A 27,247-nucleotide genomic window follows, 5' to 3' on the forward strand; every position below is an offset into this window, starting at 1 on the left:
TGTAAATCGTTTGCATCGGTTGTGAATAAATAGTTACCTCTATTGAAGTTCCAACCCTCGTATAATGTCAAATATCTCCGGATACAAAGAATGCAGTTTCGCGATAAGTGATTTTTGTATCGAGGATTTAGGTCTAAGATAAATGGAACTGAAGATACTATGCTCATCTAAATTTGGAGCTACGTATATGGTACTTCATCTTAGCACCTTTCATTAATTTATAATGTAGATGGTGTATCACAGTGTTTGATTTATGTACCGAATTAGATTTTTCTTATTTTATGAGGCTTAATGAAGCACTTAAGAAAACAGTAGATCAATGTATTTACTTCAAAGTTCATCGTGTTTTTGGAATATTGACTACAAATGAAATAGTAGCTGACAGTTGTGGAAGTATAGACCAGTCAATGTATCCCCAAATCCATGCTAACTTCGACCACTTATCTTTTTTCCATTACTTCCTCTGCATGTAAGAAAATGTATTGTACCAATTAGTATGTAATATACAAGCCTCAGTGTTCACTAACGGAAACACCACAGAAGTTAAAAAATTGTCAAAATAATCACATTTGAAAGTGAAAATCGATCGAAGTATACCCAGTGTACGGCAACATCGTTCACGTACGGTAATCCCATGTCATTGTTTGGTCGTGCTTTCATGTGAGTTATTGGTGTTTCATAAGCTATTAAATTCGTTGCTAACATATCTGGGCGAAAGGGCAAGTTCACTAAAGAAATGCAAGAAAAAGTATCCAAGTTTTAGACTTTACCAGACTAGACTTGAACGCGAATGTAGGGCCTAGAGTATAATTTTAAAGCTGTTAATTGCAAGGAATCTACAGCTACCCGATGAATGATGAACAACCATTGAGAAATACGTGCTCTACGGAAATGTATCTTTAAAGCTCTTCGTTTTGGCCATAGACGGGTTGATCGTGCCTAACCAGCTGTAGTGACGTCATCGGGTGCGGTGAGGAAGGGTATGTAGTCAGCACATTGTTCTACCGGTCGTTGTGAGGTTTCTTGAGCTTGGAACCGCTACTAATCGGTCGATTATCTCCCCAGTTGGCCTCACGAGGCTGAGTGAGCACCCCTTACCAGTCCTCCTACCAAGGAAAAATCCCTGACAGTACCTGGAATCGAACCGGGGTCAGCGGGCGGAAAAAGTATTCTTGGCCTACGGTTAAACAGGAGCAAATGACACGAAACGAATAATAATGCACTGTGATTGTTTTTAAATATATAAATACAGCGTATCTACTGGTTCTTCAGGTTTTCTTGACCCTCAAGCCTTATAGTTCTGATTCATAGTTGTCGGTAGAAATCGGAAGACTTGGTGCTGCATGCAGCTCCTGCCAACCATGCGATGAAACAGTAATTGAGTTGTTACAAGAGATCCCACTAGATAAATACCGAGCTGGTATCCACGTTCCGCCACAGGTAAAAAAAATGGTTCAGATGGTTCTGAGCACTATGGGACTTAACTGCTGTGGTCATCAGTCCCCTATAACTTAGAACTACTTAAACCTAACTAACCTAAGGACATCACACACATTCATGCCCGAGGCAGGATTCGAACCTGCGTCCGTAGCGGTCGCGCGATTCCAGACTGTAGCGCCTAGAACCGCTCGCCCACAACGGCCGGCCCCGCCACAGATACATCTAACGTAAACATTCATAAGCATTCTCATACGTGGACATAGGATTAACTCTAGACAGAGATTCCATCCTGAGAGGTAAATAAAAGCTGATGATCTTAGATGTTTTGTCCCTTCAAACCCTTAATCAGCTGCAGCAGCCTTCTTAGTTGTTCCGTATGCGACAAATGTGTTGGGCTCTCTCGAGCTATTGTATCACTGAATGACACCGACGAATATAAAGAAAATGGTAAGTTACTATAAGAAAACCACTCCTCGACCGTAATTGGTAAGATTGAGATGTATCTTGAGAACATGGTATTAATTAAAACAGTACGTTGATAACTATGTAAAAAGATATTCGTAGTAGAACAACTATTCACATACCTCTCGTAATCAGATGAATCCAAAGAAAGGCGTTTGGTGGTTCAAGAAGCATGAAACTTCGATTACGAACCAACGGAAATATTTAATGTCGTCCAACGAGCCCACTTTTGTACGATCTCTTGTGTTGGGCTCCCATTACTCAGTCAGAGATGTTTGGAACACATTTTATTAACGCCAGGACCATGCTTCAACTTTTATAAAATATATAAAAGTACCACAGTATGCAAATTTACAATTATAAATAAAAATTCAACGTAATCATTCATTAAATTTAAATATTGAAAGTAACCGCTCCTTTTAGGGTTATTAATATATTTATTGCGTTGAAATTTCGATTTTTTGTCATTTTCAAGCATAGTGGGACGTTAAGACCCCGCTCTACGACGTTAAGTCGGACATGCAGGAACATACCAGGGGCGTCCACTAAGTAAGTTTCCTTATTTTATAAAAAAAATTATATACCATTTATAATGGTGAAAACATTTTATTTGTTGTTAGTTTTCTTTCCAGTCGCCATGTTTTTTCAAGCATTTTTGATGTCGTGACACAAGCTTTTCCAAACCAGTGTTGTATCAAGTCGGATGCTATGCTCGTAACCAGTTGTTCACTGCTGATGTGACTTCGTCATCGGTGTTGGAGTGCGTGCCTCCAAGAATCCCTGAGTTGGAGGAACATGTGAAAATAATTTGGGGTAAGATCTGGTGAATATGGAGGATGCGGGAACACTTCGCACTTGAACCTTCCGAGCTCCGCCTGGATCATTCGGGCTGTATGAGGCCGAGTATTGTCATGAAGATAGACAGCTTTGCGAGACAAAAGTCCAGGACATTTTCTTTCCATGGGAGCTCGCAGATTGCTCAAGCCATCACAGAGTCTCTCTGCATGTTGGCGTTGCGGGGAACGAAGGAACGAACGAAACACCATGACAATCCCAAAAGATAGTTGCCATGCGAACTGTGCGCTGATATGAAACTTCATGGCAGATTAAAACTGTGTGCCGGACCGAGACTCTAACTCGGGACATGTGCCTTTTGCGGGCTCTGCCATCTGAGCTACCCAAGCACGACTCTCGCCCCGTCCTCACAGCTTTAGTTCTGCCAGTATCTCGTCCCCTACCTTCCAAACTTTCTTCCAGGAGTGCTAGTTCTGCAAGGTTGCTTACGGGCCCATGACCTCAGCGGTTTGGTCCCATAAGACCTTACCACAAATTTCAGATTTCCAGTAAGGTGGCGTACGGCCGTCGCATTGAACGGACATAATGTTGAAAGATATGGTTTTATAGCCAAAAGAGTGGAGAATAAGATGGTGGAATGGAATCCAACCTGCTTTCAGAAAAAAACTGTATTGCGTTACTTAATGTACGCTCCTCGTATTTTTAAGTCATTCAGTAACAACATTAAGCTGTGTACCCAGTCCTCATACAAAAAAAATTGAAGGTTTCTTGTTCTTGCTCTTCCTTTTTTTTCTAACTCATTGCGGTGGCTTTGTTCTGTCATCTGGTAACAATTCCAATGGTTAATCCATGTGCGTTGCTCGCAGAAAATTAACGGAATCAAAATATCTTGAATGTTTTAAGTTTATCACTTTGATTGCAGAATGCATGTGGTAGATTACGAAGTAGAAATATTTGGGAACTGATGTGGTATATCTACAAACCTATGTATCTTCGTAGCTTATTTTCCTCGAGAGCACTGCACTTGCACTGTATAAAATTTTACCTGAGGTGCTACAGTATTTAGCATCTATTGGCTTACAAAGATATTACAAGTTTATTTGTGTTCTCATGATATGATGTCTAACGCATTTAAAATTGATACAAAAACTTTAAACCTCCATTTTTCACATGAAAGGGAAATTATATTCTTATATATAGTGTTGATGAGATTATAATCATATGAAGTAGTTCGAAAATTTGAAATTAGGCTATTTTAGCGTCTAAATGTTATAGTGACGGTCTGGGAACGGCAACCTTTGCTGCCGCAGATTCGTTGGCGGCTTCTTCGTCGACCATCGTCTGTCCAGGCGGCAGCTCGTCGAGTCGGCTCCCACCGGTAGCGGCGACCTTGGGCGAGATTGTGCACGGCCGGTGCTGTATTTGGAAGGCTGGGCTTTTTGCTGCAGGCCGCTATCTAGCCCTAATACGGTCTCCACGACACCGTGTCCGCCTCCTCGCGACCCTTTTGTCTTCTAATTCCTTTGTCTCTACAAATTTAAATTGCGCTCTGTGGCCCATGGAGATCCCTTACCACGCGTCAAGTGCGTGGGAGCGTAGCTTTCGTGAGAGCTGTCTTACGGCTGCCGCCCTGGTTCCCACAGCTACCGGCGCCAGGTGTCAAACATCTCCAGGTAACCCGGGGTGGGAACTCCACTAATATGTGTAATAACAGACACGGTGAATCCGAAAGAAATTTGTTTTAAATATATTGTTTGACTGTCGCTCAAACAGCTATCGATTGGTTCAGTATGTAATCGACGCCCGTTAATGCGCGCATATTGTAGGATCGGCCGTATAAGGTGGCAATAGAAAATATTGCCTATCCTGACAGTTGCTTTTTCGGGATAGGGGAACCGAAACGTATTGCCATAGAATAAAATCCACTGGCGGAAGAATGCTGCAAACCATTGGACAAATACCATATGAAGGAACCACAACACAAGAAATAGAGAAATGGACGCGATAGAAGAGAGAGTAGTAAAACAAATAGTAATCTATAGAGACAACAGACATGAAACAAACAACTCAGTGAAAAGTGAAAACCAACAACCAAAGAAAGCTTAAAAATAAGGAAGATCAAATTTCAAACGAAATATTTGGATCCCTATCCCTCTTTAAATCAATTTAGTAGTGACAAAACAGCAATCCATGTATTTTAAGCTAAGGCTCTAAAGGATGCTGTGTTCTCCATGAGCCCACCTCAACCGTTTTATTTATATAAACGATATGCCCTCAAGTAGCACGGGTAACTCTAAAATATATCTGTTTGCTGATGACACTAGCCTGGTAGTAAAGGATGTTGTGTGCAACATTGGCCCGGTTTCAAATAGTGCAGTTCATGACCTAAGTTCATGGCTTGCAGAAAATAAACTATCGCTAAATCACAGCAAGACTCAGTTTTTACAGTTTCTCACACACAATTGAACAGAACCTGACGTTTTAATTTCACACAATGGGCAAATGATTAGTGAAACTGAACAGTTCAAATTTCTTGGTGTTCATATAGATAGTAAACTGCCGTGGAAAGCCCACGTTCAGGATCTTGTTAAAAGACTTGATGCTGCCATTTCTACTATTCGAACTATATCTGAAGTGAGTGATCGTTCGACACGAAAATTAGTCTACTTTGCTGATTTTTCATTTGCTTATATCGTATGGTATTATATTTTGGGATAACTCTTCCTATTCTAAAAGGTTATTTTTGGCTCAGAAACGGGCGGTTTGGGCAATAAGTTCACGAACCTCTTGTCAACCCCTGTTCACGAGCCTGGGTATTTTGACATTGGCCTCTCAATATATATATATTTCTTACTGTCATTTCTAGTTAACAATATTAGATTATTCCCAAGAATAAGCAGCTTTCACTCAGTTAATACCCGGCAGAAATCAAACCTGCATTTGGATCGGACTTCCTTAACTCTTGTGCAGAAAGATTTGCAGTATACTGCTGCATCCATTTTCAATAAGCTACCGCTCGAATTCAAACATCTTAGCAGTAATCAACGCGCTTTCAAATCGAAGCTGAAGAGTTTCATCATGGGTCACTCCTATTCTGTCGAGGAGTTCCTTGAAAAATTAAGCTGATTCTTGTTGTATTGTTGATTGCGTTTATGTATGGATTGAATTTTTTCGGGTACATAAACATTTTATTTTTATCTGTTATTACTTTTATGTTGTAATTTCATGTACTGATATGTTCCATGACCTTGGAGATTTGCTCCTCAATTTGGTCCTACGGAACTTGACGTGTAAATAAATCAATAAAATAAAAACAACCACCAGCCGCCGTCGGCCCAGCATGGCAGGATGCTACGGTTTACAATACAACGGAACAATGCAGCACCTCACACATCGCAATCATCACGAATAGATAGCGTAATACACGAAAAACGTACTTAAAATGCTGAAAAAATTTGCCATTAACTTAATACAAAGATCGATTATCGGTCAGTAACTACAACATTGCGTGTTTATGTATTACAATAAAGGCATAAGATCGATGCAGCACCTCTCACATCTAAAACATCACGAATAAATGGGTAATACACGAATAATCCACTTGAAAATTTGAGTCGTTTCCCGAAGACGCCATGCGAAATATGCTCGTACATAAAAAGAAAATCGTGCTGGACATCAGAAGAAATCCTTTTATTAAAAAAAATAAATAAATTGTTTTTAGGGTCGCAGGCTTTCACTAGCCATTTGTAATGGATAAAATAAAACATACAATTATTGTTACCTCCTGTGACGAACTACAGAAGCCAGTAATTTGACCTCCTCCTGTAACCTGAAATCTTTCATTTTCCCAAAAGATAAGCTTCGCACATTTTGTTCGATGGCTCACCAAGCAACTAGCAAGATAACCGCGCATTCTGGAACTGAACAATTCGGAAGTCCTTCCACGAGAACCCGATGCCACTACCCAAGTTGATAGACATCGCTCAGCAGTCGACAAATTTGCTGGACATGTGCAGGTCAGAACGACGTCACGTGCCAGTAACGTTCGGGTGACAGTAGGTTGGTTCGAGGTACAGTTGCAACCATTGCAACCACGCGAATGGTTTCTACGCAGGCATTCTTCAGGTTCCCGCGGTTTGTGACTGAGTGAAAGCTGTTGAGGTTGCGGCCAATGGACGGTTACAACAAGTTTCGGCGGATCGGATGAATTTCTTCTCACTGGTTCCAAAGAGTTGAGCGTGCGCATGTTCAGAGCATTTTTTGTTGTCTCGTATTATCCTCGTTGAAGGTAAGAAGTTCTAGGTTCCTAATAATCTTTTAAAGGAGCTGTATATCTCAAACTTGTGAAAATTATAACATCCTTGTGTAATTTTATTCCCTTAAAGGTTTTCTGTAGAAATGTGTTGCACATATACAACCTGGGGCACCAAAAGTAAAAGGATCTCATTATATACAACCTTGGGTATCAAAAGTAAAACGATCTCATTATCCTTTGTCTCCATCAAAATGACTAAATTGTTACTTATTATCTGCAATGTATTGTCAGTCAGCAAAAAAATTTGTGTTACCAAAATCAGTAACAGAAACTGATCAAATTTTTTCATCATATGCATGTAATCAAAATATGTAAAAGAAAACAGGATGTTTATGAGGAAAGTGGTAGCAAGGATAATTACGAATGTCTTGAGTTAACATTTTGTGTCACTGGTTCTCCAAGAAGTGCCGACCACAAGTGGGAAACGGAATCGTTGGACTCAATTTCATTCACCATAATCGATGTTTTTTGAAAGCCTGTCATTCATTCATTCATTCATTCATTCTTTAAATACAGTAATGAGACTGTACCACTCACATATTTTTTCATGCTTCGCACGACGCAATTCGAAAATTTCTCAGGGATGTCATGATCAAATATTTAAATTAGTATTTGTGTGTCGTGCTGCCTGTCTTGCACTGCAGCCATCTTTTTGTGGTTATAAGATACTGCGCCTTCTCCATTATGCAGAAAACAAGACACACCATCAGACATACTGTTACGAAATTTCACAGTGAGAGTATATTTTCCTACAAAATGTAGTAGGCACGTTCGGTACCCTAACCTCAAATGACGACACAATACACATGCAAACTAGGGATGGGTAGTTCGCGAACGAACGGGCGCAAAGGAACGGTTCACCAAGATGAACGAAAGGACCGAGGAACGAATTCCAAAGAACGATCGGTTCATAATTCACTTCTGTCGCGGCGGTCTACTTATAGTTCCCGGGAACGAGGAACGAAAGGTTCATAGTTCACTTCGGTCGCGGCGGTCACTTCGGCAGTTCTCGTTCCAGCCTCGGTCGCGTGCTCGTCTCAGTCTCGGTCTCCCTCGGCCGCACCCGTCGTTCTTCGCATGACCACGTGTCTCAGTTCCACTACCAACTGCTCCTAGTAACGTTCAGTATCCAGTTGTTCGTTTCGTTCACTGCGCTCGCCCATTTTACATGTCTTCGAAACTGTTCTTGCACTTGGCTCTGGCTATTCAGCGTCCACAACCGGTAATCAAAAAGTATTTTATAGTTACGTAAATTACATAAAAATGTAATAGGTACGTTTTTTCAGGTAACAAAAGGGCATATCAGCTCACTTCACTATATCGATGAACAGCAGATGACATACTTATAACAAGGCAAGTTTGTTTTTAATATTTTTTTGGTTTCATCGACTTGATTTAGCAACTAACTTTCAATAATTTGCTAAATTTTTAGTGTAAGAAAATTAATATAAAACGATTTTCGTGTATCTTCCATATACAAAACATTACATTTAGATTTAGGAAGGCTCTATTTATTTTTAATTTTGGTTGTTTCCAATTTGCATTACCTGCTAGTTTGGTTTCTTTGAAAAAAAAAAAAGTGGGTTGTGGGTCATTTTGGCTCAGTAGGAAAAGCGGTGCCCCTCCATTTGAAAAGATATAGATTGCCATAAAATCGTATTTACTTATTATCTCAAAAACATTTGTTCAGAAGGAGCTTTCAAACCAAAAACTTTATTACTGCGAACTTAATTATTATTATTATTGCTGCATTAAATTTAATAATGCAACATAAAAACCTAATTTTTACTAAGCGTGTGACGCAAGTATGATGAGATAACCACATTTTATTTTATGCTTCCATAAAGTCTCTACTTCGCCTACGAACTCAGAGACAACGTGTGTAAACGATTATTGTTCAACGTAGCATAGCTATGTAGTGGAAGTCGAAACGAAGAATTTTATACAAGACACTTGTGGTCTATTAAGTTGGCACAGCCACCAACAGGTTTACAAGACTACATGAGCTATTAGCCCATGCGCGTCGCGTGAGATTTTCATGTTCTCTTCTCCAGCTCTCTACTCATCGTCATCGATTGTTTCGCAATTGTTGCTTGCATTAGCTTGTTATTTCTTCACTGCCTAAGTATTACATGTTTGTCTGTTTGTTGTATCTGCTCCTAACGGGCAACAGATCGTCCGTGATTGGCGAGCAGTCTGTACTCGGGGCCGGTTTTCCGTGCGCCACCCTGTATTATTTCCCTGCGATCAGCCACACAACGCTACAGTTGGCTAAACGAGAGGTTCTGCAGAATCACGGAAATTACTTCTAAAAGTGTGTAAGAATTCTGTAATGAATAAAAACTCTATACTTCAGGGCGGAGGCAAGTGCCCCCTCTTTGTGCCCTCCATCCTTCAGTCACCTGCACTACTAGTTTTCAGTTTTTCTTAATAACCATATCATCATCATCATCATCATCATTTAAGACTGATATGCCTTTCAGCGTTCAGTCTGGAGCATAGCCCCCCTTATACAGTTCCTCCATGATCCCCTATTCAGTGCTAACATTGATGCCTCTTCTGATGTTAAACCTATTACTTCAAAATCATTCTTAACCGAATCCAGGTACCTTCTCCTCGGTCTGCCCCGACTCCTCCTACCCTCTACTGCTGAATCCACGAGTCTCTTGGGTAACCTTGCTTCTCCCATGCGTGTAACATGACCCCACCATCTAAGCCTGTTCGCCCTGACTGCTACATCTATAGAGTTCATTCCCAGTTTTTCTTTGATTTCCTCATTGTGGACACCCTCCTGCCATTGTTCCCATCTACTAGTACCTGCAATCATCCTAGCTACTTTCATATCCGTAACCTCAACCTTGTTGATAAGGTAACCTGAATCCACCCAGCTTTCGCTCCCATACAAAAAAGTTGGTCGAAAGACTGAACGGTGCACAGATAACTTAGTCTTGGTACTGACTTCCTTCTTGCAGAAGAGAGTAGATCGTAACTGAGCGCTCACTACATTAGCTTTGCTACACCTCGCTTCCAGTTCTTTCACTATGTTGCCATCCTGTGAGAATATGCATCCTAAGTACTTGAAACCGTCCACCTGTTCTAACTTTGTTCCTCCTATTTGGCACTCAATCCGTTTATATTTCTTTCCCACTGACATTACTTTCGTTTTGGAGATGCTAATCTTCATACCATAGTCCTTACATTTCTGATCTAGCTCTGAAATATTACTTTGCAAACTTTCAATCGAATCTGCCATCACAACTAAGTCATCCGCATATGCAAGACTGCTTATTTTGTGTTCACATATATTAATGTCACCCAGCCAGTCTATTGTTTTCAACATATGATCCATGAATAATATGAACAACAGTGGAGACAGGTTGCAGCCTTGTCTTACACCTGAAACTACTCTGAACCATGAACTCAATTTACCGTCAACTCAACTAATAACCATATACCAAACACAAATGAACGGTGAACGAGTAAAAATGAACGGTTCCCAAAAAAGAACGATCAGCAGTGAACTAGTTCCCAAGGATGAACGAGTTTGCCCATCTCTATTGCAAACAGCACGCAGAATACTCACGTAAATATTTTCACTCGACAGTGAGAATGAATTCTCGAAACGCGCAGTGCTAAGCATGAAAAAAATACGTATCCGGTGCACTGTTCCATTATTTAAACGAGAAACATTTGCGCAACGGGAAGAGTGCATAGGAACGAACCTGGTAGCTTCTCCCCCCCCCCCCCTCCCTGAATGGGCTGCCTTTATGAGGCCGGTAGTGGGGGCAGTCGGGAGCGCGCAGCCCGCCTCGGCTGTTCGCACTTGCGTTCACGGCGGACACTCTCGCCGCAACCTCCGTGGCGACGCTTTCGGTCGATCGCGAAGAGTGAGACGCGGCTTGTACTGCCCTAAGCGCTACAGACAACACGCTAAACTCCAGATTAAAAAGGAAGAGGTAGTGCAGCTTCCACCAAATCGCTGGGGTGAACTTCGAATCTTATATCTTCTGTAGTCTAAGTCAGTACTAACTCCGAGTTGATGAACCGCTGCCCCCGCCGTAACTTTTGACAGAGGGCTCGAATAAAGTGTAATAGTCGCGCTGTGTCTCTTGTGTATGTCTCGCGAGTGCTGTGCAGTATTGTTTGCAATGACGCGGCGGACGGCTGTGTAGCCAAGGTGATGTGCCCGAGGATGTCAGTGGAGAAGACTTTGCGGCTCGTGATGCTGCCATCCCTGCTGCTGTTTTTGGTGGCGCCTGGAATGTCTCTAGCTGCCGCCCCTTCTAAAGGTAGGCTTGGAAGACCACGTGCTACTCCGTACGGATGACGTCAGTTCAGGTCCTCCAAGGACGGAAAAGCCAATCTAAACTGTTGTTCTGTGTTCAACTGTAATATATTCGTAACATCGAAAATGTCTACAAATTTACATGTAATTGTTAGGACGACTGTTAAATGTGAGTAACCTTCCGAAATACACGGACAACCGAAACGTTAACGTAACGTATGCTGCACTGCTTCAATGGCCTCGTTCCCTTGACGAAGGAAATCGGCATTTTTAACTTACCTTGCTGTTCAACTTTCTCCGTGGTGTACGTAACTTCCAAGATGTAATTTGAATGGCAAAATCTGTCTTCATATAAAAATTTGGTGGCAATGAGCGAAACAGCCAGTCATAATGTTTCTGTTTACAGGATAAATACCGCGTGTCTTTCACTCTGAAATAATGAAGGTCAGCCTTCCACAGGTATCTTCCGTCTACCAGCGACGTGTTAATTCAACATAAATTTTACTATCAGCAACACGAAATCCAGTGCCAGATGGTTTTCCAGTCTTCCCCATGTATTACGGCTGCACGATCTCGTAACATCGGAGCGGTAAGTGAAATCAGTGAAGAAGTTCCTCCCATAACACTTTATTTTCAAACACCGACTGGCGAAGTAGTCATCCAACGGTTCGAGCATGGTGTCCACGTGTGCTACGAAACTATGTGTGCTTCGTTTCTTAAATTGTCCCGTTTGGTCAACGAAGAATATTGTTGTTTCCGATAGTAATTAAGAAATGTAATTATCTTCGAAACTGCGAAACAACACTTTATTAATAACAAACATCCTTCCACATGTTTTCCCCAATGTGTTAACGATGTCTTTAGTAATCATTTCTTATTTAGCTAGGATCTATAATCACTCCAAAAATTATCACATTATCGGTTACAGAAAGTCGTTATCTCCGACAGATTTAATATGAACGTTTACAAACGTTTCTCCTAAAGCTGGATGTTTACACTAATCACTCCAAAAATTATCACATTATCGGTTACAGAAAGTCGTTATCTCCGACAGATTTAATATGAACGTTTAAAAACGTTTCTCCTAAAGCTGGGTGTTTACACAACCGTAGATAGCAGTGGCCTGCTTTAAAACGCTAGCGTAAGAGTTTTTGTGGTAGTTATCGGTCTTGACTATAAATGTTTTCACTGAAGACGAAGTTGGTAACATGACTTTTAATGACAGTCTCAGGCCCTTTATATCTGCGATGTGTCAATTGAATGCGTGTATAACTGGTAACAAGACATCGAATGCTGAGAAACAACTTCATGCAGGAGTCTATATACACAACTGTCTCTAGGTGCATGTACCGATCGTGCTTCTGCACGTTTTCCGATTTCATGTGACGATCTTCCGCTAAGCATTTGATTCGGTCTTTTAAAACGGGTACTGACCTGAAGCTTTAGCGACTTCGCTCATCAGCAAGCATAGAGAATCTCTAAGTTATTACCTTTAATACAAAGTAATACAACGAACAGCTATACTTCATAGTTCTTCCTACAACTAATACGCACGTGGCAGTAGGAGATAGATGCCACATCAAACACAAATAAGCACAGGAGCATCGCCTGGAACTTTCGCGTGTAGTTATTAAATTACGTCATGGCTGTAGAGAAACAACTCTTTCTCGTTGGTTTTTAATTCAAATGGCTCTGAGCACTATGGGACTTAACAACTGAGGTCACCAGTCCCCTAGAACTTAGAACTACTTAAACCTAACTAACGGAAAGACATCACACACATCCATTCCCGAGGCAAGATTCGAACCTGCGACCGTAGCAGTCGCGGGGTTCCGGACTGAAGCGCCTAGAACCGCATGGACACAGAGGCCGGCTGTACTCCAGAGGGATTTGTGGAATAACCAAGGATACAGTTTGGCGAAAGCGTGATACATATTTGTGCTGTAGCTTAGTCATTGTATTCGGTTTAATTAAGAGTGACCACGACGTGTTACCTATTCCCATACGACCTACGAAATTTGTCGCAAATTAAGTACATCCGTATTTTGCCCAGTCTTCTTATTACGTGTCTGAAATCGAATGGTTTAAGAGTTTCGTGTTGGAGTAACGTTTCGCGGCTGGGGTAAGCACTACGCTGTCGTGTAGAATTTTTTCAAGGACATCACGGTCGCCTTTGGCTGTAAGTACTATTTATTCATGTCCGCCCCCTGTAGCTGAGTGGTCGCCGGCACGGTAGCTCAGCGTGTTCGGTCAGAGGGTTAGCTGCCCTCTGTAATAAATGGATGAACAACGAACTTAAACGGATGTCTTACGACGTCCGCCCCGAGCAGATGCACCGAAAAAAAGCGAACAAAAAAGTGGTCAGCGCGACAGACTGTCAATCCCAAGGGCCCGGGTTCGATTCCCGGCTAGGTTGGAGATTTTCTCCGCTCAGAGACTGGGTGTTGTGTTGGCCTAATCATCATCATTTCATCCCCCTCGACGCGCAAGTCGCCAAAGTGGCGTCAAATCGAAAGACTTGCACCAGGCGAGCGGTCTACCCGACGAGAGACCCTCGTCACACGCCATTATTATTATTATTATTATTACTACTATTTATTCACACCATCCACGGCTGTAATTTTGGCCGTGTGGTCATTATCAAGGGAGGTACTGCGAACATTTATATGTACTCTGGAACTTGAGTGTTTGACAGAGGATTCATAGGACCACTTTCATACCAAGGTCCAAGTGGCTCTGAGCACTAAGGGACTTACTTAACATCTGAGGTCATCAGTCCCCTAGAACTTAGAACTACTTAAACCTAACTATCCTAAGGACATCACAAACATCCATGCCCGAGGCAGGATTCGAACCTGCGACCGTAGCGGTTGCGCGGTTCCAGACTGTAGCGCCTAGAACCGCTCGGCCACATCGACCGGCCTCATACTAAGGATGATGGATGATACTTCTCGAGAAGGAAGTATGAAGTGACAAGTTCTGCGGAAAGTTCTACAGAACAGTAAAGTGCCTATGGGGATTTTTGGAATTTGTTGTCGATTTAGCAAGCTACTGGTACGGATGGCCAGTAGCGGCGAGTGCCCGTGTCCAGGTAGCGTGTATAGCTGGCAGCGCCGCGCCGCGCCGCAGCAGCCCCTGGTTTTTGTGCGCACCTCCGAAAATGCAGCGCGGGCCGGCCGGCCGGCGGCGTGCGTCAGCGGCAGAGCGTGACGGCGGGCCAGAGGCGTGACAACAGCGCACGGCGCGGCCCGCTCACGCCGGCTGCGGGCCCACGCGGGAGCTGGTGCCGCCGCCTCCTCTCTTCTGGACAGCTGGGATGCTGTACGCGCCGACCAGAAACAGTGCCGGGCAGGACCCAAAACTAGGTTCGTTTTAGCAGTTACCAGACAGGCTGTACTGCGCATGCGCAGCTACGATGACGCAGGCAGCACGTGCTTGGTGCTTGCTCTACTCATACACTTTTCCCGTCGCATTTCTGGTGGAATTTCGTGCGTGGTGGGGCATTACGTGACCATGTACAGCCCTGCGGCATGTTGTTGAAAGGACATGCAGAGTTGTACTTAGAGCAATTGTTTTATCATATCCCACCCAGTGCCAAAAACGAGGATAATGGAATGTAGTCGGATTACGTCAGGTGATGCTGAGGGAATTAGACACTTAAAATAGTAAAGGAGTTTTGCTATTTGGGGAGCAAAATAACTGATGATGGTCGAAGTAGGGAGCATATAAAATGTTGACTGGCAATGGCAAGGAAATCGTTTCTGAAGAATAGGAATTTGTTAACATCGAGTATAGATTTAAGTATCAGGAAGTTCCGGACTGAAGTGCCTAGAACCGCACGGCCACCGCGGCCGGCGACGTCTAAGGACCGAGGATGACACGGCGGCCGGTGGCTACCGTTGGCCCTACGAGGCCTGTTCGGACGTTGTTTGTTTGTTGTTTATTACGATCGCTAATCTTAGCATCGCAGAAGTACCACCATAGATTCCAATGGCATTGTGGATTTCGGGAGCCATGTGGAGTAGCAGTGGCTCATCCTAAAGCCCGTCTCACACGGAGCAAGATTCGCTGTAAGTTTCCTTGCTGGCTCGCGCGACGGCTACCTTGCGGGCTCCGTCGTCTGCTAGCGGGCTACCTTGCTGGGAACCTTGTAAGTTCCAGGATAGGTCCGGTGCTATTTTTCTTGTAAGGTTCCCTGCGTGCTACCTGCGTTGGCGAATCATGAGACGTTTCGTTTGTGACGTCAGACGCGGAAAGCTTGGGCGGGAAGCCTTTGTTGATAGTCGCTTTTCTGCTGTTGTGAGGTGCGGTAGGAAGTTATTATAAGTATTAAATAATGGCACCGCAGTGGTCCAAGGAAGCGATTGAAGCATTGATATGTACTTACAGGGAAGAACAGTGTATGTACGTCGTGAAAAGCGCGAACTATTATTAAAAACACTTGCGTGCAGAAGCACCCGAAAGAGTTGCAAGTGCCATGTGTCTTGTTTGACCATATTCGACGAGCAAGGACCAGTACATGCTTTCGTATAAAATTTGCAAAGGATGTACGATCTTCTATCCTATAAAATAAAATCGTATATAACAGTCATTATTGGTATATTTATAAAGTCAAACAATAATGAAATGTTGATACTTTTCAAACAAAAGTAGGTGTTAGCGAACTAACCTCAACTCTTTATGAAGCATGGAGAGCACACCTTTTCCAGCGTTTCTCCTCTTAATCCAGTTTCTCGTCCATTCTTTCTTTCTTCTTCTCTCATTAGCATGCATTTCTGCATCGTTTAGCACCAAAACAGCTAATAACGCCAGTTTGCTCTGAACATCTGTACCTGAAGTAGCCATCTTCGTTCGACACAACATGCAGCCGATCACAACACAACTATATAGCAGCCGATCTTGCACCGTGGGAGAGCTTCGGCATGGAAGATAGCCGGCTCCTTTTCCTGCAAGCCGGCAGGCATGCACGCCATTTCGCAAACTTGCGGCGAACCTTGCTCCGTGTGAGACGGGCTTAAATAACTACTCCCGCTTTTACCTCGGCAAGGCGACTACGGCGTCCGTATGCAGGTAACAGGATAGAGCCGCTGCGAATTGTTAGTCGTCACATACCCCAGCAGTCTTGAACGATTTCTCGTGATGCTGCCCGTTTCTCTCTCCGCCCTCCTCCTTCAGCGTCTCGTCAAGCTCATTATTTAATGGACGTACGCTTTTCACCAAATCGCATAGCAGCATCTTGTTTTTGTAGCGCTGAAAGTATTTATACCACAAAACCCAAATTACAGTTTTTTTCGTTGCCGATGACATCGTCTTGCTATGGTATAGCTAGTTCGTTGTCTGTTTGGTTTCTTTTTTATTAATTTTTTTATGGCAGTGTATGCATACGAGTTTCAGGGTTAATACTCTGGCAGATAATAAATGAAAAACATCTAGAAGATTTGGTCGGGTGTCAGTATAACTTCTTACACGTGCAGACCATCGGCGGGTATGGAAATGATTAAGCTGTAGTTGTCTGTGACAGGTGGAATAGCCATCAGAGTGCGTTAGTGTTTTTCGTTTTTAATGTTTTTACCAAGTCTGATGGGGTATAACCTAAAAGTGGCCTGGACATCGTCAGATGTTTTATTTTTTTTTTTCTTCTTCCAATTTCTTGGGCTTTCGAGCCGTGCCCATTCAGCCATCTCAATAGCAATGTCAGTTACGACGATACGAAAGTAAGGGCAACAAAAAACCCAGTCCGCGATCGAAGAAAATCTCTGAGCCGGCCAGGAATCGAACCTGGGCACATCAGATGTTGATTGACCACTGTGAAGGACATGGACATGCCGCATGCTCGTACCAGTCAGCGTTATTATATCTGAGTTTGAAAGGGGCCTCATGGTGGGTCCTCATTTTGCCGGTTGGTCGAATCGTGCAGTTTTCAGATTTGTGGGGCATTCGGATGTGACGGTGGCCCGATGATGGAAAATACATGGGAACGTGAGGGCAGACATGCTCATGGTCAAGGGTCCGGTCGAACACGTATGACCACCACAAGGGAACCTCTTTACAACTGTGGCTGCCATCCGAGAACAAGTGATGGACTTCGTGCAACATTCTCTGTCAGCCCGTACCACTTGTCGAACCAGCAGCAGCTGAACTACGGAATTACCGTCCCATGCATAGGCTGCCCTTAACACGCCACACAAACAGCTGCCTGTAGAGCGGTGCCGTGACTGGGAAGCACCAACTGTTGACGAGTAGCGTCGCATTGTCGTCAGCTATGAATCGCGGTTCTGCACTATCATGGACGACCATTCTCGAGGAATATGACAGCAACCTGGGGAGACGTCCCATTCGTCCATTGTTCTGGAGAGGCACAGCGGTGTTACTCCTGGCTTCACGCTTGAGGGAAGCATTGGGTATGAACACATGTCATAGCTAGTAGTGATAAAAAGAAATCTGATGACACAAATGTCAGGAAATGGGAGAGAGAGAGTGCCACTGATATGATACACGAATTAACACAGTTTTTTTGCTGCGGAAGGACCTACCTCCTCATGGAATTTGAGTCACCAACTTTCTCCTCAGAGTTTTGAAATTATTTTGTTGGGGCCCATCTACATAGGGAGAAATGATCATCATAATAAAATAAGAGAAATCAGAGTTCGTAGGGACAGATTTAAGTTTTCGTTTTTCCCGCGCGCTATTGGAGAATGGAACGGTAGAGAAAGTTGCTTAAAGGTCGTTCGATGAACCGTCTGTCAGGAGCTTAACTGAGAATTGCAGAGTAATGATATAGACGTAGATGCTAAGCGCTCACGAGTTTCCTATCATGTGTCAGTTCTGTGGTGGAATGTTTCGACAGGACAATGCTCGTCCACAAAGGCCACATGTCTCTGTGAACCGTCTGCGTAATGTTGCGGCACTCCTGTTGTCAACACGATCCCTAGATCCGTTCTTGATAGAAATGAAGTAATCACGTGGCATTGTTGGCCAGGAGGCCCCTACCGGAGAAGTTGGGTGACGCCGTATTGGGAGACTTGCGCGTCGGTGATGAGGAGGAAAACACAACACCCAGTCCACTAGGGAGAAAATTTCCAACCCGGCCGGGATTTGAACCCGGGCAATTGTAGGCAAATACGTTACCACTCACTTTGTTTTTGTAATTATATTTTTTACAAGGGAACCACTTTTTTGTCAGGAGTGAGGGTCTTTTATTATTATTTTTTTTATTAAGCAAGGTAGGAGAAACAGAAACCTTTATTATTCACAAAGTAAACATAGTACGTCCTGACACAGGAACCTCGCTGCCGTCCTACCATGCAGCATGAAATAACAACAAAATCAAAGTGGGGGCATCTCCGGCACCCTAAAGAAAAGTATTTATAAAAAAAAATGGTTCAAATGGCCATCACGAGGCAGAGAAAATCCCTGACCCCGCCGGGAATCGAACCCGGGAACCCGGGCGTGGGAAGCGAGTTCTAGGGGACTGATGACCATAGATGTTAAGTCCCATAGTGCTCAGAGCCATTTGAACCATTTTTTTGTGTGTCTCTATAGATGTAATGGACCGTCATACCTGTGATCCATGCCACTGCGTTCGTCTTATGACGCGGAAAATACGTTTCCTCTGGACAAAATACTATGTCAGAAGAGACTGCTGTATAGATAGTGCGCCGCATGAACGCTATTATCTTTCTTGCGAGAGTCCAGACAGCCAATGCCGCGCCGCAGACCAGCCGATGGGCGTACGTATCCAGCACGTCGCATTGCTGACACAAGGGCGAATCCGCCAAATGTATTGCGTACTTTTTATCATTCGTACGGTATTATCGGTTCACGACAATGTACCATGGTGATCTGACTGTTGTAGGTAGGTGGGGGTGGTGGACCGTGCGCCACACCACGTGCCAATTAACAGCTGGATGTTTCCGTTCCGCCCTATTCCGGGCGGTCTGTCGAAGAAGCAGATGGTACACGTCCTTCGATGTCGACTGTCGGGTCGTCGGTAAACGCTCTCGAACGTAACTGTGTTCCACGATGAACGTGCGCACATACGTTAAAGGGGGCGATATATGGCCGACACTGACTGGAGGAAGATGCGATGTTGGTACTAGTTCTTCGATGATCGTCCCCGTAAGCGAGTGATTCCTGTTGCGCCACCGTTTGAGGATAGTGTTAATACACATGCCACGCGCCTTCTCGTGCACGTTCACTAAACCAACGCTCCCCTCTCGCACTGGGAGGGTATGCCTGTTGTACTGTACCTTAAAGAGTTGTCCCAGGCACACATAGGACCCAAAAGCCGCCTGAATCCTCATAGCCACCCTGCGCGTCAAGGGAAGGTGTGTCAGGTGGCACATAATGGGCGCGAGATAAAGGTTGACGAGTAACACTCGCTGCAGCATATCCATCGACCGTAGGGCGTTTAGTCGTACTGCGGTGCGGACTCTGAGTAACAGCCTTCGGTAGTTGTCCGCAGCCGTTACCGATGTCTCTTTATGAAAGGTGATACCCAAACAGCGGAGGGTTTGCACCGCAGGTAAGGGTTCTTCCGTTCCTGGTTCTAGTCCACGCCCCACATGCATGAATTGTGATTTTCGGTACACCTAAAGCAGGCGGACGTTCTTAATAGAAAATGCGAGTGACCAGCTCGGACTTCAAATGGTTCAAATAGCTCTGAGCACTATGGGACTTAACGGCTGAGGTCATCAGTCCTCTAGAACTTAGAACTACTTAAACCTAAGGACATCACACACATCCATGCCTGAGGCAGGATTCGAACCTGCGACCGTAGCGGTCGCGCGGTTCCAGACTGTTGCGCCTAGAACCGCTCGGCCACTCCGGCCGGCGCTTGGACGTCAACTTTGCCCCAGTGCCAATATCCAGGATGTTGACAACCAGACAGTTGTTGGTCAGCTTGCCTCAGAAGAGGATACAACGGCTTTATGACACACTTTCCAACCTTTTCTCACGCAGTGTGTATAAGAGTTTGGCAAGGCACGAGAGTGGCCGGATAGTATGCTGGGAAAGCAGAGGTGAATGATAGCGGCACATTGTAATGCTGCGCTCGCTGGCGGTTGCAAGAGGAAGCCGTAGCCACGATAGTGTAACAAGAGCGCAGTGGCCGCCTCCTCTGGGCTGGCTGGCGGCGCATCGTTTTTCCGGTGCGGCGTGGCGTTGCATTCCTGGGCCGGTTCTGCGGACGGCGAAAGGCCGCTCGCCGGACGGGCAAACAGCGGCGGCGGCGGCGGCCGGCGCAGTTGCAGTAGAGCGCCTCTTCTTGCGCTCTTGGGTGGCAGTGACTGGAGTCAGGCACGAAACCAAGTGGAGGGACGTGCGTAATGAGCCCCTGTACTAACCACTGATGCAGACAAATTATGATTATGCACTGTGTGCTAAAGTTAAAGTAGAAAGTGATTTTTCTGCTATGTGTCATCGTCAAATAAAGAAGCTCGACCTAACTTGAACCATGCATAGAAATAACCGCTACAGTATAGTACGCACCGTAGCTGACGGAAATAAACAACAAGGCAAATAGAAATGTCACTTTTACTCAAAGACAATTATTAGCTGAAGCCACCGCAATATATGATGGTCCTCTGGAAATTAAAGAGGCGGGAAATGGTTCTTAGTAATGTGATCATCAGCTCTGCAATGGGCTCCCACACTGGTCACAAGACGGTGAGGATTTCTTGCGGCAGGGCGTTCCAGTCTACCTCCAGCGCGGGTCGCATATACTGAATGGACATTGGTGCATGTGGGCGTGCCGCAGTACTCTCCCCCAACGTGTCCCACTAGTGCTCGATTAAAGAAGTCGGGAGAAAGGGCAGGTCAGTCGATTCGCTGAATATCCGTCCGTGCCTAAGAGCTCCTCTATCTGCTCAGTTTGACGCGGTCGCGCATTGTCGTCCATAAAAATGAAATCAGGGTCGAATGCAACGGAAAAGATGCAAACAGGGAAGGAGTGCAGTGGCACAGTAAAGTTGCCTGCTGAGAGTATCGTGTTCAAAGATTTGGAGGTGAGTACGCTCTGGGAACATCAGGCGCTCTGGGAACATCAGGCCTTCCGATACCTTGACGCCTAGATCATGTTCGAAAATGTACCCACTTATGCCACATGAAGGTCCAGGTATTATGTTGTGGGGAGGCATAATGTCCTATGGGCTTGCTGACCTCCACATCTTTGAACATGGTAGACTCACTGTTAAACGTTGTACCCTTCCCACACGCGCGTCTTTTCACGGGTTCTACATCTTCATCTACATAGACACTTTGCAAATCACATTTAAGTGCCTGGAAGATGGTTCATCGAACCACCTTCACAATTCTCTATTATTCCAATCTCGCATAGCGTGCGGAAAGAATGAGCACCTATATCATTCCGTACGAGCTCTGATTTCCCTTATTTTATCTTGGTGATCGTTCCTCCCTCTGTAAGTTGGTGTCAACAAAATATTTTCGCACTCGGAGGTGAAAGTTGGTGATAGGAATTTCGTGAGAAGATTCCGTCGCAACGAAAAACGCCTTTGTTTTAATGATGTCCAGCCCAAATCCTGTATCATTTCTGTAACACTCTGTCCTATATTTCGCGCTGTATTTCGCGATAATACAAAACGTGCTGCCTTTCTTTGAACTTTTTCGATGTACTCCGTCAGTCCCATCTGTTAAGGATCCCACACCGCGCAGCAGTATTCTAAAAGAGGACGGACAAGCATAGTGCAGGCAGTCTCCTTAGCAGGTCTGTTACATTTTCTAAGTGTCTTGCCAATAAAACACAGTCTTTGGTGGTTAGCCTTCCCCACAACATTTTCTATGTGTTCCTTCGAATTTAAGTTGTTTGTAATTGTAATACCTAGGCATTTAGTTGAATTGACGGCTTTTAGGTTAGACTGATTTATCGTGTAACCGAAGTTTAACGAATTCCTTTTAGCTCTCATGTGGATGACCTCACACATTTACTTATTTAAGAACTGTCAGTTTTCGCACCATTCCGATATTTCTTCTAAATCGTTTTGCAGTTTCTTTTGATCGATCTTCTGATGACTTTATTAATCGATAAACGACAGCGTCATCTGCAAACAACCGAAGACGGCTGCTCAGATTGTCTCCCAAATCGTTTATATAGATAAGGAACAGCAAAGGGCCTATAACACTACCTTGCGGAACGCCAGAAATCTCCTGTTTTACTCGATGACTTTCCGTTAATTACTACGAACTGCGACCTCTCTGACAGGAAATCACAGATCCAGTCACATAACTGAGACGATATTCCATAAGGACGCAATTTCACTACGAGCCGCTTGTGTGGGACAGTGTCAAAAGCCTTCCGGAAATCCAGTTATACGGAATCGATCTGAAATCCCTTGTCAATAGCACTCAGCACTTCATGTGAATAAAGAGCTAGTTGAGTTTCGCAGGAACGATGTTTTCTAAACCCATGTTGACTGTGTGTCAATAGACAATTTTCTTAGAGGTAATTCATAATGTTCGAACTCAATATATATTCTAAAATCCTGCTGCATATTGACGTTAACGATATGGGCCTCTAATTTAGTGGATTACTCATACTATCTTTCTTGAATATTGGTGTGACCTGTGCTACTTTCCAGTCTTTGGGTACGGATCTTTCGTCGAACGGACGGTTGTATATGATTGTTAAGTATGGAGCTGAAGCATCAGCATTCTCCCAAAGGAACCTAATTGGTATACAGTCTGGACCAGAAGACTTTCTTTTATTAAGTGATTTGAGTTGCTTCACTAATCCGAGGATATTTACTTGTACGTTACTCATCTTGGCAGCAGGTCCCGATTCGAATTCTGGAATATTTGCTTCGTCTTCTTTTGTGGAGGCATTTGGGAAGGCCGTGTTTAGTAACTCTACTTTGGCAGCACTGTCTTCGATAGTATCTCAATTGCTATCGCGCGGAGAAGGCATTGATTGTTTCTTGCCGCTAACATACTTCACATACAACCAGAATCTCTTTGGATTTTCTGCCATGTTTCGAGACAAAGTTTCGTTGTGGAAACTGTTATAGGCATCTCGCTTTGAAGTCCGCGCTAAATTTCGAGCTTCTGTGAAAGATCTCCAATCTTGGGGATTTTGAGTCTGTTTAAATTTGGCATGTTCATTCGGACCTGACTTCATTTTTATGGATGGCAGTGCGCGACCGCAACGAAATGAGCAGGTGCAGGAGCCCCCGGAACGAGAGGGTATTGCGCGTATGGACTGGCGTTCCCGTTCCCTCGACTGAAATCTCATCGACCACGTTTGGGATTCGTTGGAGACGCGTATTGCAGCACAGCGACATGAACCGACGACCGTCCAGCAGCAGTTAACCGCGCTGGTGGTGGAATAAAACGCTCTGCCAAAAGGACACCTATCTGACCTTGTGACCAGCATGGGAACAGATTGCAGAGCATACAGTGCCGTCCGTGGTGATCACACACTGTATTAAGAACTAAGTACTGCCTTTAGTCTGTCAAGGGGACCGTTATAAATCGCGGTGACTGCAGTGTAATTATTGTTTCTGAGTAAAAGTGTCATTTCTGTTCGCCTTGCGCATTTATTTCAGTTATTTTCTGCAGTAGTAATTCTTTCTATGTATGGTCCAAGTTTCATCGAACTATGTTATTTGCCAGCGACAGATGATGCGAATCGTTCCAAAGTTTTGCAAACCATTATATTACAACATTTTATTGTAATTATTAAAATCCGAGGCGTGTGTGGAGTATTAAATGTGGCGCCGACGGCAAATTACTTTTAGGGCGGGGCGGAGATGGAGCCAGTCAAAAACAGTGCCCGTCCCGGAACCGAACCGTGGATCCACGCCTGCCCGGAGGCCACTTTTTGCAAGCTTTCGAGTATGGAGGCGGGTTCGATTCATGAAGACGAAGAGCGGCTTTCTGCGCATCGTGAAAACTGCGTTTTTTATGTTTCAATTGATTCTCTGACAGGTTTCTGAAATCGAAATGGAGATCCAGCCCCCTATTTGCCCAGGTGGTTGTGAGAAACCGTGCTTGCAGTGGCCATTGTGGCAGACCTACGGATGTAATCCAGCCATCGAATTCGATCGTGACTGTCCCCGCCCCCCTCCCATACGAGCAAACAAATCCGACAATACCTTCTGTCCAGCGGAAAAATCGTGATTTCATGTATCGATTTTGGCAACCCTCGTTCCACATGTAAGCGTAATTTGTTTGGCTTGGGAATTGGAGGGCTCCCAGCAGGTGCAGCTCGCAGAACACGATCGCTTCGGCGTAGGTAATGGGGCGTAAAAGTAACTGTGACCTCGCAGAGGGGGGGGGGGGGGGGACGGAGCGGAAGCGCGGGGCTGGGATCCCCCGGAAGCGGCGGCCACCCCCGCACCTCTGCGCGGCGCGCCACGCCACGCCACGCCGCGCTTCCGCCGCCGACGGACGCCATTGTTCCACACGACAGCGGCGGCCCCGGTACAGCGCGAGTGGCGACAGCTGCCGCTCCACAGCCGCACCGAGTTGCTGCTCTCTGCGAACACAGCGTGCCTCCGGGGAGGCTTACAATTAACGACACAATATTGCAAACTTGTCACACACACACACACACACACACACACACACACACACACACACACAGTCTACGCATTACGTCTTTTACTCGTATATACGAGGTGCTTTCTTTCCTAAAGCTACAATAAATGTCTCTTTTGCTCGGGTGAATACGAACATCAATAGGTACCTCCGCCACATAAGTGTCCCATTCGATGGACCTATCTTTAATGCACATTAGTGGAAGAAATAATGCAGCCAGCCACATTTTATATAGCGTTCGGAAATTCCGGTTACAAACTTCTAGGACTTGTAAGAGGGGAGTGACTACATATACTACTGGCCATTAAAATTGCTACACCAAGAAGAAATGCAGATCATAAACGGGTGGGTATTCATTCGACAAATGTATTATACTAGAACTGACAAGTGATTACATTTTCACGCAATTTGGGTGCATAGATCCTGAGAAATCAGTACGCAGAACAACCACCTCTGGCCGTAATAACGGCCTTGATACGCCTGGGCATTGAGTCAAACAGAGCTTTGATGGCGTGTACAGGTACAGCTGCCCATGCAGCATCAACACGATATCACAGTTCATCAAGAATAGTGACTGGCGTATTGTGACGAGCCAGTTGCTCGGCCACCATTGACCAGACGTTTTCAATTGGTGAGAGATCTGGAGAATGTGCTGGCCAGGGCAGCAAAAAATGGTTCAAATGGCTCTGAGCACTATGCGAACTTCTGAGGTCATCAGTCCCCTAGAACTTAGAACAACGTAAACCTAAATAACCTAAGGACATTCACACACATCCATGCCCGAGGCAGGATTCGAACATGCGACCGTAGCGGTCGCGCGATTCCCGACTGTAGCGCCTAGAACCGCTCGGCCATTTCGGTCGGCGCCAGGGCAGCAGTCGAACATTTTCTGTATCCAGAAAGGCCCGTACGGGACCTGCAACATGCGGTCGTGCATTATCGTGCTGAAATATAGGGTTTCGCAGGGATCGAATGAAGGATAGAGCCACGGGTCGTAACACATCTGAAATGTAACGTTCACTGTTCAAAGTGCCGTCAATGCGAACAAGAGGTGACCGAGACGTGTAACCAATGACACCCCATACCATCACGCTGGGTGATACGCCAGTATGGCGATGACGAATACACGCTTCCAATGTGCGTCACTGCGATGTCGCCAAACACGGTCGCGACCATTTGATGCTGCAAACAGAACCTGGATTCATCCGAAAAAATGACGTTTTGCCATTCGTGCACCCAAGTTCGTCTTTGAGTACACCATCGCAAGCGCTCTTGTCTGTGATGCAGCGTCAAGGGTAACCGCAGCCATGGTCTCCGAGCTGATAGTCCATGTTGCTGCAAACGTCGTCGAACTGTTCGTGCAGATGGTTGTTGTCTTGCAAACGTCACCATCTGTTGACTCAGGGATCGAGACGTGGTTGCACGATCCGTTACAGCCATGTGGATAAGACGGCTGTCATCTCGACTGCTAGTGATACGAGGCCGTTGGGATCCAGCACGGCGTTCCGTATTACCCTCCTGAACCCACTGATTCCATATTCTGCTAACAGTCATTGGATCTCGATCAACGCGAGCAGCAATGTGGCGATACGATAAACCGTAATCGCGGTAGGCTACAATCTGACCTTTATCAAAGTCGGAAACGTGATGGTACGCATTTCTCCTCCTTACACGAGGCATCACAACAACGTTTCACCCGGCAACGCCGGTCAACTGCTGTTTGTGTATGAGAAATCGGTTGGAAACTTTCCTCATGTCAGCACGTTGTAGGTGTCGCCACCGGCGCCAACCGTTTGTGAATGCTCTGAAAAGCTAATCATTTGGATATCACAGCATCTTCTTCCTGCGGTTAAATTTCGCGTCTGTAGCACGTCATCTTTATGGTGTAGCAATTTTAATGTCTAGGAATAGGAACCCTTGCCCGGGAACGTACCATTTCCTTGATACAGTCGTTCGAAAATATGTTATTTAGGTAGGAATCCAACAGCATAGTCGTTGTGCGGGTGCTTAAATGGGATGGACTGATGTCATCTGACGTCTGTCCGAGGCCCACGAGAAAGACAGGCCAGTTTTATGAGCGGTCTCCGACGGGGAGCGAGTAACTTTGAGACGAATTTAATAGTTTTTCACTGCGCTTTTAAATGCATGCAAGGTGTCGATAGCAAACGACAAACTTAAGACCTTTTCAATTACATTTTGATTTCCCTTTGACCCTGCACGGAGCATTGCGTCCGCAAAGCGTGGTGCATTATCGGATTAGTGTGGTATCACACTTTCGTTGCAGGACCCGTATTTCTGGTGGGCTCTGATGCCTATCCTACCTCTCTGACCTGATTCCAGTCTCATTCACGTGTCTGTGAGCGTTAGAGCAAGATGGTTTGCGGAACACGCCAACATGA

The 27,247-nt window shown here is 44.9% G+C and overlaps 1 protein-coding gene across 1 annotated transcript in view; it reads right to left on the reverse strand.

Annotated features, from left to right (window-relative positions):
- Nucleotides 1-27,247, reverse strand: part of LOC126112715 (uncharacterized) — a 159,323-nt gene that overhangs the window by 51,772 nt on the left and 80,304 nt on the right. The window contains exons 5-6 of the mRNA XM_049915013.1: nucleotides 24,649-24,786; nucleotides 14,350-14,616 (exon numbers count right to left, since the gene is read on the reverse strand). Of these exons, the coding sequence (XP_049770970.1) occupies nucleotides 14,350-14,616; nucleotides 24,649-24,786 (405 nt within the window). The remainder of the gene's footprint in view (nucleotides 1-14,349; nucleotides 14,617-24,648; nucleotides 24,787-27,247) is intronic.

Source organism: Schistocerca cancellata, chromosome 1 (genome assembly GCF_023864275.1).
Source record: "Schistocerca cancellata isolate TAMUIC-IGC-003103 chromosome 1, iqSchCanc2.1, whole genome shotgun sequence".
Classification (NCBI taxonomy): domain Eukaryota; kingdom Metazoa; phylum Arthropoda; class Insecta; order Orthoptera; family Acrididae; genus Schistocerca; species Schistocerca cancellata.